The 12,904-nt window shown below is 39.8% G+C and overlaps 1 protein-coding gene across 1 annotated transcript in view; it reads left to right on the forward strand.

Annotated features, from left to right (window-relative positions):
* Positions 1 to 12,904, forward strand: part of PPIL2 (peptidylprolyl isomerase like 2) — a 68,350-nt gene that overhangs the window by 36,976 nt on the left and 18,470 nt on the right. The window contains exons 13-14 of the mRNA XM_071445421.1: positions 5,652 to 5,741; positions 7,099 to 7,132. Coding sequence (XP_071301522.1) covers positions 5,652 to 5,741; positions 7,099 to 7,132 — 124 coding nt within the window. The remainder of the gene's footprint in view (positions 1 to 5,651; positions 5,742 to 7,098; positions 7,133 to 12,904) is intronic.

The raw sequence follows: 12,904 nt of genomic DNA on the forward strand, positions 1-12,904 counted from the left end.
TTTTTACTGGCATCTTGTCTAAGCTGAGCATCTTGCTTAGACTTCAGAAAAGTTTTCAGTAACATCATGAACGTCAGTGTTGTGGAAGAAATGCCTTTTAAAAGTGAAATTTAGCTATCTGCTGAAGTCTTTGCTAAATAGCTGATTAAATTACAGTGAGTTTCTGCGTAATGAGAATGTATTAATTCTGCTCTTTGTTCTAAGCAAACTTGGAGGCTTTGAGGTAGCAAAATAGGCAAATGTTTGCTATCAAGTCAGCAATCTATTTCCCAAGGCATAGTTAACTTGTTCTGATTCTTTTTTATTATCAGTAGGAGTCTGGCTGAGTGTTTTACCCCACAGTGCCCCAGTGCTTTCATGTCTCCCAATGCTCACTCTCTGGAACTGTGCTCTTCTGATCACAGATCACAAATTGCCTGAACGCGTTTGCTTGTGGTATAACCAGTTGAGAATTGTGTCCCTTAGATGAACTGGGGCTTTCTTGAACTGAACCACCACAGGCAGCTGTTGTTTGCCACCATCACCTGTCACTGGCTCAGTCCCTCTCTCACACTGGGGAACTGTTAGCAGGAAAGTGGAGCTGGCAGGGAGTGGTGTTTAGGTCTGGAGTAAATGTTTCTCCTGTGGGAAATGTCACGGGCTTCCCACAGTGAAATTCTTCCCATGCTCTTGCAGTGGGCTTTGTGGAGTTTTGGGTTTTCTTGTCCCTCTTCCTGTGAAACAAAGGGAATGTGCTCATATTTCATTGGTGCAAAGTGAAATGGGGTGGTTTAAATGGCCTTCCAGAACAGTATTGGACACTGAAACTTTACATATTTCTTTCCGTGGCTTGGAGGAGGGAACAGACACTTGCACTTGAATCACCAGGTGGTGATTCCTGAAATTGTACTATTACATTTAGCTCTGACTAAGCCCCAAATAAAGCCAAGCTTTTATTGCTGAATTCTCTTCTGTGTGATGGGTAGGCTGAGTACTACAGATTGAAAGGTAGGGGGGAAACTTGAGTTTAAACCTTACCAAATCACCTTGTTCTGGGCTCACACATTAGAAGAGCTGCTGAATGAACAATTACAAGATAAAAAATGCTCTGTGTAAAAGAACATAAATGGATTAAAGCAAAGCAAAATGCACCTTGCATTTTAAAGGAGATCTATGTTAAGAAAATGGAAAGCTTCGTTTGAAGCTTTAGAAATTTCTGTCACTAGTTCATGCCTCTTAGTAGCAGAATTCTGGCATTTGTGTGATAAGATGAAGGCTGGAGAATGCAATTTTAATTTGAGAGGAATGAGCTTTTCATTATTTCCTGCTTTGAAACATAGGGTTAATGAGCATATAGCAAGGCTCTGTAGTTTAGTGCCACTACTACGGTTCATCCAATTTAGAGAGAAAAAAAGAAATAAAAGGGAAGTGGAATTAGCACAAGAAAATTATACAGATGTGCGAATGACAGCTTCTGAATGCTTAGTGTGAAATTTCCCTTCAAGGTTCATGCACATCCTCAAGGGATGGAGCATTTTGAAATGATTAGCTCTTCACATAGTAAAGCCTTTTTCCTTGCAGTCATGGCAACAACTCAGGAGCTCTTCCCTCTTTTCCCATCTCCTGCACCTTGGCAACAGGAGTGCTGCAGGTTTTCATCTCCTCCTGTTTGGCTCTTCGCTGTCCAGTAGAGATTCTGAGTTAAGGTAACTTTTACAAATGTAATGAACCCTTGTAACTAATGAGAAAGGACAGCTGCAGACTGGGAAATCAGACAGGGACCTGGCTTGGTTGGTCCCACCCTTCAGGTCTAGGGATGCAGCAGGAGAGATGAATTTTACCTGGCATGGAGCCACCCTTGCTGGCAAAATGGAAACTGAAATTGGCTCGAATAAAATCTGCATTTATCCTAGGAGTTTGTAGTAGGCACTAAGGGTTTTTTTCTGTTTTGCTTTGGTTTTCTAAATTGTATATTCCTTTCTTCAGTATTCTCTGAGTATAATGATTTCACAGTCTCCTGTCACTACTATTTTTGCAGGGTCAGTCTTTGTTGCAATCTCTCATTAACTCTGAAATTTGTCTGGGCATAGTAACTGGTAGAGTGCTGGTGTTTCCACGCTACTAAGGGTGTTAGCTATATGGAGACTTAAACCTACTTAGAAAACCATTGGGCTGTGGCCCCATTAAATATGTATATCTGTGAGCCAAGCAAAGCATTTGTGGCATCTTCTGGGATAAGTACTCTTCTGGATTCCTGTCTCAAAGCATTTATTAAAATTTTACTGCTTGTCTTGGGTGTGAATTTTCAGCAGTTGAAAGACAGTTATCTGGCATCTACAAAATAAATAGGGAGCACAGTTGGAGCAGGTGACTCATTTTTGGTATAAATAAAATTTTTCTTTTTCCTATTTGTCATTTGGAAAGAGAAGTGTCTTTAGCTGAAGGACATCATAGAGACACTGCAGTCACTTACATGGTCCCAACTTGACCTAAGAAAAGGATGATTTCTCAGGGCTCTCCTACCACACTCTTTGGTCAGAAAAGCCTAAGGACTGTCACTGCATCATTCTGAGAAGATATTGCAGTAGATTTAAAACCATGTTTTCTGTCGGTGGATTTCAGATCAGGTTAACATGGTTGCATTTTTCCCTAGACTTCCTTACATATAGGTCTAAGTCATAGTCAGTAGAATAAAATAATTTAAGTCATTTCCTGCTTAATGTAAAAGGGATAAAGGGGGGGAAATTAGCTGTTGCTGTTGAGGCCAGTTTAAGTCAAATCCAGCCAGAACTAAAATGAGAGCCTGGAGCACACAGTCAGGGGTGAGAGAACAAGACACCAGCGTTGCCTCCTGCGTTTGCAGGTGCCTTGACCATCCCCTCCTCCTTCAGAAATGGTGTGAGGCAAGTGCTGTGCAGGAAGTTTCTGAAGAAGGAGACAGCTTTGCATTCAGAGAATGGGAGTCTGACACCTGCCACAAGATCTTGTATCAAATAACAAAGTCAGGTTTGTTTATGTGTATTTATATGTCATCAGTCTTTGTAGTTGGAACAAAGACTTCAAAGACTGGCCTTGTTTGTGTGGTCAGTGCAGAACACAACTTCATTACTGAGGATCTGCACCTTCTGCATAAACCTCGAGCCTTTTTCTCCTGCTTTGGACAGGATGCTGCTTTAAAAATCCCTGAAATGTGCTTGGCAGTGTGAGATTTGCCAAGAACATTAACTGCTTTGAATAAATCAGATAATCTGAGCCAGATATTCTAGATTTACTGCATGACTGAAACTGGGGTTTATTATTGATTGAATGCAAACCTTCTTATTTGTGTCTACTAAAAAGCACTATAAAAGGTAGTGTTAATGTTGCTAAGGAACTGTTTACCTGCCAAATGTATCTCTGTGATGCATGAGGTGACCATGGGAACCAATTTGGTGGCAATTATTTAAAGAAAACCTTGCAGTGAAATGACTATTGCATGTATACTAAATATTTCTGAAGTTGCATTTAAAAAGCTTATTTCTGGGAAAGGGTATAATAGCTAGAAATCCATTTAGAGAGAAGGGTCAGCACAGGTCCTACATAAAAAATACATTACTAGAGCCAGTTTTTTTGATGTATATTTTACAAATCATGTTTTGAAAATAAATAGGAAATCTGTTTTGGGTTATCAGCTTTGTGCAAATTTAAGATTATTTGGTGTCCATTCCTAGGGGACTCAGTCTTTTGCCTGGTTTCATTTTTTGTGAAAAATTAATTACAGGTTCCTGTATTCCCCCTCGAGAATGTATTAACTATGTCTCTCTCTCTCCAAAGAGTGCTTGGCTCTCATGACAGAAAGTGCCTTGGGCTAAAAGCTGCTGATTCCATTTCTGATTCATAAAGAAATTTTTAAACTTATTTTTATCCTTACTGACATTTTCCACAAGTAATAACTAATAGCAAAATGCTAGGATCAATGTTATTATGATATTGTCTTATAAAGGAAACATGTGCTTCACAAGTGATTCCTCAGGGGTTGAATTTTACTAGAAAGATTAAGTACAAAGATTATTTTAAAGCATACATGTTAAATTCAAAGGGGAAAAAAATCACATTTACTATAAACATTGAAACTGTAGGAGAACCTCCTGTTGCTTGATACAATTTTATGGAATATAGTTATATACTTGTGAGTTGCCCTCAGGATGCCACCAAAGTACATGTCTTGGTGACATTCTACCATAAAGCCATTATGGTACCATTACCATTTAATGAAATAATGGCTGGTGTAAAATTAGAGTTTGCTAGTTTTTTCACTTGTGGCCCAGCTGACAAACTGTCATGTGAGTAGAGTAATTAAGAAGGAATCAATATAGAGAATTTATAATGACAGGAAAAGTTTGTTTGGAAACTTAAGAGACATTTCAGTGTAAATAAAGAGGGGTGAGAATGGTTGTGTTTCAGATGAGAAAATACAGAAAACTGAAGTTCTGTAGGGTTCTGGATGAATACTTGTGTGGACTGGCTTTTCAAGAGATAGAGATTATTTCATCCTTAAATTATTATAATCAGGCTGGCCTTGGGGTTTTTTGTGGTTTTTTTTTGGTGGTTGTTTTTTATTTTTGCTTTTAAGTCACTTGAGGTTGCATGGCTCAGTGTCTGTCAGCAGCTCCCAGACCAAGAGTGATGTCACAGCAGTGCAAAGTGAATTGGTGCCTTTCACAAAGACAGATCTTGGGTGTGCTCACCTACAGCCCCTGCAGCTCATGCTGCGCTTTACTTGACACCACATCCAGCAATAAGGATATTTTAAGGCCTCTGAGAACTCAGTTAGATGTATTCTTTTGTAAAACTGGAATAGATTTATGCACATAATCCACAGTGGAGTTGGAAAACATGTCCAAGTATAGAAAACAGGCTGTTTCTGTACTTGTGTTTGTATGTCTGAAGGTATTGTAGTACTGCAGAGAAGAGAATCCATACAATTACAGTGGAAGGATGATGAGGTGGAAAGTAAAGTTTTTCAGAAGGTACTGTTTGAATATCATGACTCATAAATTTACTAAATTACTTTAATTTGCACTGTACAAGTGAATTAGAAGTTGGCAATATATTTAGCATCTTTTTCTTTTATTTAGGGCTTTGAAAACAATTTGTTTTTTTTTATTTTTCCTGTGTTCCAGTGACTTGGGTCAGTCCCATTGTTACTTCCAAGTGGTGAAGAGGACCAAATGCTTCTCTCTCAGTTAGCTTCAATGTGCTCACTTTGAAATAGTGGAGCAGAGAAGTCAGGTTCTTTCTTACTCTGGTAAATTACCATTTTCCAGTGCTAGAAACTCCCTTTGGAACAGGATTGTGATGCACTGCTGGAACTCAGTTACTTGCAAGTCTCTGAGCTTTCCTGTGTTCACCATCAAGATGTGAGCTGGGAACTCCTGTTATCTGAGCTAATGTTCAACACTTCTCAGTGCTAATTGGAAGGTCTGGGTTTCATTTATTTAACACAGTGTGTGTCTCTCCAGTGTACCTTAAAGAAGGTATACTGCAGGCTTTTTCCTGTAGACAGAGCCTCCGTCCTCTTTGAGTCCTGCATGTTTGTTCCTTTGTAAGGCACAAGCGAGAAGTGATTTTTGTAACCACTGTAATGACTGTTTAAAGGTTGTGCTTAATTAAAACTTCCTGTTGTCTTTCAGACACCCCGAACATGTGAAAACTTCATCAAACTGTGCAAGAAGAACTATTACGATGGAACAATCTTCCACCGATCAATTCGGAATTTTGTGGTGAGTATTAAAAAACGCCTGTGTAATGCACAATATATGATGCACTCAAAATATCCCATATATTTAACTTATCTCAGGTTTAGGTGGTTCCATGCATGACAACTTGCAATAGAAGTGTATTAAATATACCATCAGAATGAGGGTTGTCCTTACCTATGCCATGTGTATTAATGGTTGTTACTGACAATTGTCACTCATTAACATTGTCACTCAGAACATCACTGCATTCAGCACTGCATTTGCTGCCATTCCAGACAAAGCCTTGAAGAGTCACTGCCTTGGCTCTTGCTATCTTCCCCAAGATGTGGGTGGGTGGTTAATGAACAGAAGGAGAGAGAGGGAAATGCTAATTTGGATAAGTAATACTGTGGCCTGTTGAAATCCCATTCAGATGAAACTTTAGCAAGCATCTGAATTTCTGTTTCAGGTTGTGGTACTTGGATATTATCAGGTTATCCTTTCCTAGTGTGCTCCAGCACTGGGTGCCCAGGCTTTCTTGTAAAGGAGTTTAAAAGCACCTTGTGTTCCTGAACTGTGTCCTTGGTAGTCAAAGATCTTTATTTACAGAGTTACAGTCCAGGCAGCTTAGGATATTGTAGCCTTTCAGAAGAATGAACAACCTGATCCTGAAGGCAGAGCACATCTCACAAGGAACATCACTGGATGTTACATTCTGTCCTGTCATCCTACAAAAAGCTTTTTTTCTTTTGACAGCACTGTGTATCTCAGTTCATAGTTAAGCTCACAACTAAAATTGTGCTTGTGTGCTATTACTTTGAAACTGATCATGTCACACTCCCTCAACTGGCATTAAAGCATAGAATACTATTTCTGTAGATCCTGCATGTACAGTAATTAATACACTATTTTGTTACTCAAAGATTAGTTTCACATGAGGATTTTTCCTGCTGGAGGTAGTCAATGGGATACAGATACAAAAAATATTCCATATTCCCCCCTTTTCTTGTCTTCCCATCATGTGGAGGGTTGGCAGCAAAATGTAAAGCCTTTCCAGTTCCAAAAGCAGTGCATCATGAGTTAAAAAGCAGGTTCTGATTCAGCACTTAATAAAAAGGATGATCTGGTTAACCCATTTGAGATTAGTTATTTTCCCTATTTATCCATAAAAGACCTATTATTTTTATGAAACTGCCATTCTGCTTATGGATAAGCAATGTCAGGGATGGCAGCAGCTGATAGTAAGCTCCAATAAGAAGTAATGGTTTCCTTGTTGCTGACTTGTCAACATGACACAATATAGAAGGCAGAAAATTGAGCACCATTGGCTTTTATGGTTTGTATTTAATGTCTTTCACATAGATGCATATGTAACACTGATTTAATTTTAATTCTGCAGATCCAGGGAGGTGATCCGACTGGGACAGGAACAGGTAAGGTTGAGTTTTAATCAAGTAAGTTGTTCTCACTTCATGGGCTGTGTTGTTACATTTACTTCCAGACAATTTAAAATTAAAATTCTCTAAATGATAGTAAGTGGGACATTGTGTTTACTTTAAAACAGAGGTTTTCTTGATATATTTTTATGACCATGTTGATTATGTTTAAAATTTCATCCGATATATTCTCAATCTAAAGCACTCTTCCATGCAGAATTCTTGTGGTTTTTGCTTCCTTTTTCCTTCAGAAAATAAATAAATGAAAATTATAATGATTTTACAGCTGGTCTTCCAGGGCAAAGAATAAAGGAAGAAACACATTCATGCAAAGTTGCTTTCAAATTCAGTGTTAATGAAATACTTGAGACCTGCCTTAGAATTGGTGATTGGCCAGATACCATCTGTTCTCCCAGCTAGTTGCCTTGTAATGCCCAAGCTGCTCTTTTTCTAACTTTTGGGGATCACTGTTACAAAATTCTTCCTCCTCTTCTTTCTCCCTTGGTTGGAGATCTGGGAACAGGATAGGTCAGAATAGCAGGAAAGGTCAGGGGGCAGAGCAGCTGAAGGGTGTCACAGCATTGCCCACCACAGGAGATAGGTCATGAAATACCTCTGGTCACTGCTGTAAGTTTGCTCATTTTCCTCATGCACCTTCTATCTGCCCACTTGTGGCTGTCACCAGCATCCCTGGCTCCTCCCCTACTTAAATACTTTAGCTCTATTTACTCTGTTAATTATGTTAATGTGAGTTGCCTACTTTTCTTATAGTGTATGTGATAATCAACAATTGCAGGATTTGAGACTAGTTAAAGGTTCAGTGTTTTGATGGCAAAAACCCATTAACAAGAACTGTTACCATGTATGCTTGGACTGTCAAATGTGATTTGATTTTTTAATACAGAAAGTTTTGGTTCAAATCCCAAAAGACATAATTAGGAACATCTTTGGAAATGAGAAATTAAAGAGGTGTCAGGAGACAGGAGAGATTTAATAGGTTGACTCAAACACCTCTCACCCTTGCAGGGTGGAGTTCAGATCCTGCTGTGGAATGAAAATTAACTTGTTGGTGTCATCCCTGCTTCTATTTGTGCAAATGCAGAAGTGCTGTAAGACAGCAGAGTTAGCAGAGGCAGAGGACTGGCATCACTGCTGCACCGAAGGGCAAGGCTCAGCTCCACTGCCTTTGCCAGTAGGAAGTGAAATGCTAATAAGAACATAGGATGAAAATCCTCCTACATATATTCTTCCACTTAAAAAAAGGAATCTAATGACCTCTAGTATTTTCCATCTTATTTTCCTCCTTGTCATTCTTAATTAAAGATGAGGATATCGCAGGCGAGATGTCTCGCAAACATCTGTCAGGACTATTAAAGTTCTAATGAAATGAACAGTGTGCACTCAAATAGACATGAGTCTTGCAGATTTTTAGAGACTGGCTGCAATTATTGTAGAGTCCAAATGGTGCAAATGTCTTCTTTGCACCTGAATGGCTTTTATACTTTTAAGACAGTTGAATTTTATATGTCTTTACCTAATCGCTTATTGAATATGATAATATCACAAGGAAATCTAAATGGGGAGCCTGGTGGGCTGTAGATTGCTCTTGAACTGTCATGCCTTTGTGTTTAATACTTCAGTGAAGCTGCTTAGACAGTTCACAGAGTGAAAGTAGTCTGTCAGGGTTTGCTCCTGACTACTGGATAGATCTGGGGCACTTGACTGTGAGGCAGAAATTCCACTTGTGTGTCTGGAGCTGTAAGAAGGTGGCCAGACTTGAGGCTTGATGTTCCCTTGGCAGCAGGGCAGCCAGAGGAGGGTTCAGCTCAGCAGCACTGCTCTGGCAGGGCAGATGGACTGATGCTCTCCTGGGCTCCCTTGCTGTAAAAATGTTGGTCCATTCGTTTGTGCATTATTCATGTGCACACAGGCATTCACTTTAGGAAAGCTTTGGAGTAAAGCACTGGGAATCAGTACTTTGTACCATTTTTGCCTGTGGCCTGTTTGTTATTTGCAGTATAAATTCCCTTTATTTATGTCTTCTGCTGGAAGGGATTTCAGTATTTTTTTGACTCACTGCTTCTTAGAAGGGGAAAAAAAAGATGCACCTTTGAAAGCTAAAAAAGTCTGTAAGATTAAATGTGCTTTAGAATAAATAACTTGACTTCTGTAATATCAGGGAAGCATATGAGAACAGAACAGGGCTTTCTTCCCAGATATTTCAATTGGCAATAGGGAGGACTATTTGGAGGTTACCCTTTAAATGTCAATATTATAAACTGTTTCTATTAGAGCCTTTTGTAGGAATACTTCAGAACAAAAAGAACATGCTTTGTTTCCTCATTCACACAGAACCTTCTGCTTAAACCGATGATTTCTAGCTAAGAGATTTGGCCTTTTTCTTTTTTTTTTGGAAAAAACCTCTTTTCTAAACTGATACATGGAACATGCATTAAGCCTCTATATATTCTTCCTCTATTTATTTAATTATTCCTGTTCATCAGGATCTTAAACAGACTTGTTCAAATATCTTCCCACCATTTGGTTTCTGTCATCTGACATTCATCCCATGTGTCAGGGTGTCAGGTTTATGGTTGCAGCCCCCAGATGCTGAGATGATCACCCACTCCATTGCTAACTCAGCCCAGGACTGTTCATCTTCTGGGTGGATTTGGGCACAATTAGTACAGCATGACAGAAGGTGACTTGTCATACATACACAGACTGTAACTGTGCTTTGGCTCACCTGAATTAAGTGTGCTTGTGTTTTGGAAACAGCTCATGAGGTAAATGCCAGGCTGGTTGTCACTGACCATCCTCTCCCAAGGCTGCTCCAGCTGAACTGTTCTCTCTGGAAGCACCCTCAGCCTTGCTTTGTTGTTTGTTATTCAGCTGCCCAGTGTGTCCTTCTTGAGTCTCTTCTGGACTGTCATAAAAGCAAATGTGACCCAGCAGACACGTGAAGGACAGCTAATTCTGGTACTCAGCAGTGAGCCTTGGAATGGAGAAGGGTGGAAATTAGCATTGTGGCATCTGGGAGTTGAGATACCACCCTGAGAAAAGAGTGGGGAATAGAGTTTTACCTTAGCACAGCTGTCAGACCTGCACTGCCAGAGCAGTCAGATACACAGTGCTCCAAGGATGACACTGATTTGGAGGACCAGACTCATTTTCTTAGAGCCTTCACCTTTATGTTTCATAAGACTACTGGGAGAAATTTTATTGTGGTACAGCAGCTTATTTCTTCTCTAACAAAATAACCACCCATAGAGGCAGTATTCAGAGCAATAAGCTGAGTCATGGTCATTCTTTGTAATGATTAATTATTTGAAAATGAATTTTAGATTTGTGATGTATCTCTTTTCCTGCTGTTCATAACAAGTAAGAGGTTGAACACTGTGAGTAATTCTAACTCACGGTCGTGCAAGTGGAGCAGCTGCTCTGTATTTTCAGTGTTCCAAATAATAGAAGAAAATTTGCATGTAGAAAAAATAGGTTTAATATCCTAACCCTTTTGTATGAAAAAGGGAAAATATATGCAAAGCATCACATTTTCAAAGCAGCACAGGCTTTTTTCAGCTACTCTTTCTTGCAACCTGTTGGAAGGTCTCATGAATCAGCCTGTGATTTATGAATCCAGGAGGGCACAAAAGAGGCACATTATAGCTGTAAAAGTCCAGGATGAATTACTACCGGTAGATGGGAATTGCATTTTGTTTAGCAGCAAGAAGAGCTCCTCTGAAATGTCAATAGCAAAGGACTCTGGACAAACTTGATCAATGCAATGTGATTTCCTAAGATGGCAAGTTCCTTAACTGGGCCAGTTTTAGAGCCGCTTTTCTTGCATGATTGAAGTGCAGCAAAAGCAGGAGCAAGACCTTTTTATCTAGAATATTCTCCTTTTAATCTGCAGTCCCTGTGCACATCCACTCTCAGGTTTGTGGGGTTGAGTACCATGTCCTCTTATCTGAGAGGAGAGAAGCACTTACTGCCTGAGCTAAGGCTTTCATATTTGCAAAATGATTCCAGAATCTCACTTGGAAAGCTCTACAGAAGTGTCAGATGTTATTATGTGCCTCGTTGTTCCAAATGACAAGAAGAAAATTACAGAAAGTAAGCCATCATTTTTGTGAATCAGAACCCTCCTACTTCCTTACCACTGCTTAGCAATTTTTAAGCCAGAAAAAGGAAGGATTTATTTAAAATCACAACTGTCATGAATGATGATTCCCAGCCCACACCTGGCTTTTGGAATGCTACATTTCTGAAGCTTTAGATGCATCTCTCAGCTCTTTGCAAGAAAGTTGCACAAAATCTGTGATTGTACCTCAAAAAACTTACATGCTTTTAGTAGGAACAAAGACTACCAAAGAGTAATCTGGTTTAGTTCAAAAGACAATCTGAAAATGTGGCTTTTTTTCTGTGTAGTTGCTGATGTGTGACTGCTTCAGATGTCAGTTTAATTCTGTTCACCTGTTTACTATCAGCACAGAATGCAGATACAAGACTGAGTAACTACCCATGCTTCAGTACAAGCTAAATATATCTTGCCACTCTGGATAGCCAAAGAAATTATTAATGTTCTTTTCTAAGAGCTGTGTGGTCTGTTTCATTTCATCTCTGTGTGAGAATGAGTTAAACACATCTTTAATTTAAGAGAATTTTTTTTTAAAGGAGAATGTGTGGAATTGTCTCCCAGCTTCCTGCAGCTTTGAATCATGTGGATCTGAGTAGGCATGTGATTTTTATTTTACAGAATTGTACAAAAACTCTGAAGGCATTGACACTGTGCAGGTTAAATGCTGTTGAATGGCACTGTATTTCTGTGGCTGGTCCCAAATACATTTCCAGCTTTGTGCAAGCAGGACATTCCCATGTGCAGGCTGTAATTATTCCCAACACCAATCCAGCCAATGGCAGTATGTGCTGGGGCCATGGCTGCTGCCATGTGAACTGATTTTTAGCACAGAAGCCCACAGAATTCTTTTCCAGCACTTTTGTAATAGGATCTCAGAAACATTTACAAGTCCAGTAGGCACACAGCTCCACTGGGACAGAAGATGAGCTGAGAGGGAGGTGAAGTGACAGGCAGTGCTGCCAGCTGTGAATGCAACACCCAGAGTCAATTCTTGTTTTCTGTGGGCTTTGCTTGTAGGCTGGTACATCAGCACTGGGGTGAGAGCTTTGCATCATTGTGACTCCAAATATAGCCAGCAGAGATCTGTGTGCACTCTGAGGAAGATTTGGGGAGTGTCAGGAGGAGCCTCTTCTCTTTGTGGCACATACAGGGAGTGTAACAGAAAAAGGCTGGAGCCATACACTGCCATGCTCCCACCTCCTCTGTCAGCATCCATTCTGCTTTCAGAAAATGTACAACCACACCTCCCAACTGTGTTGAGAATAAACACAGTAAAATCTGCTAGATTCTTACAAGCACCTCATAATTATTAGCAGGTTTGGAACCTGATAGGTTTTCCCAAGTTTACATTGAGCTGTAATGTGGAGAGTATAAGGTAAGAATGTAAAATCCCTGTTCCAGCTGAGCATTAGGCACTATGCTGCCATGGCCCTAGACTGATGAGGGGTCTGTACCTAATCTTCACAGAGAAAGTCATGCTGGGTTTCAGTAATTAAAAAAATGTATCGATGTAACTTGCCATCTTCTGACTTGTTCTGTCTAGTCCTGCTTCAAGCAGATACTTGAAGCCTGGAACAATTCCAGAGGTTAGCTGGAGTTTGATGAAAAGCACATTCAGGCTATTTTTAATT

Source organism: Agelaius tricolor, unplaced genomic scaffold (assembly GCF_023055355.1).
Source record: "Agelaius tricolor isolate 1412-34295 unplaced genomic scaffold, bAgeTri1.0.p SCAF_20, whole genome shotgun sequence".
Lineage (NCBI taxonomy): Eukaryota > Metazoa > Chordata > Aves > Passeriformes > Icteridae > Agelaius > Agelaius tricolor.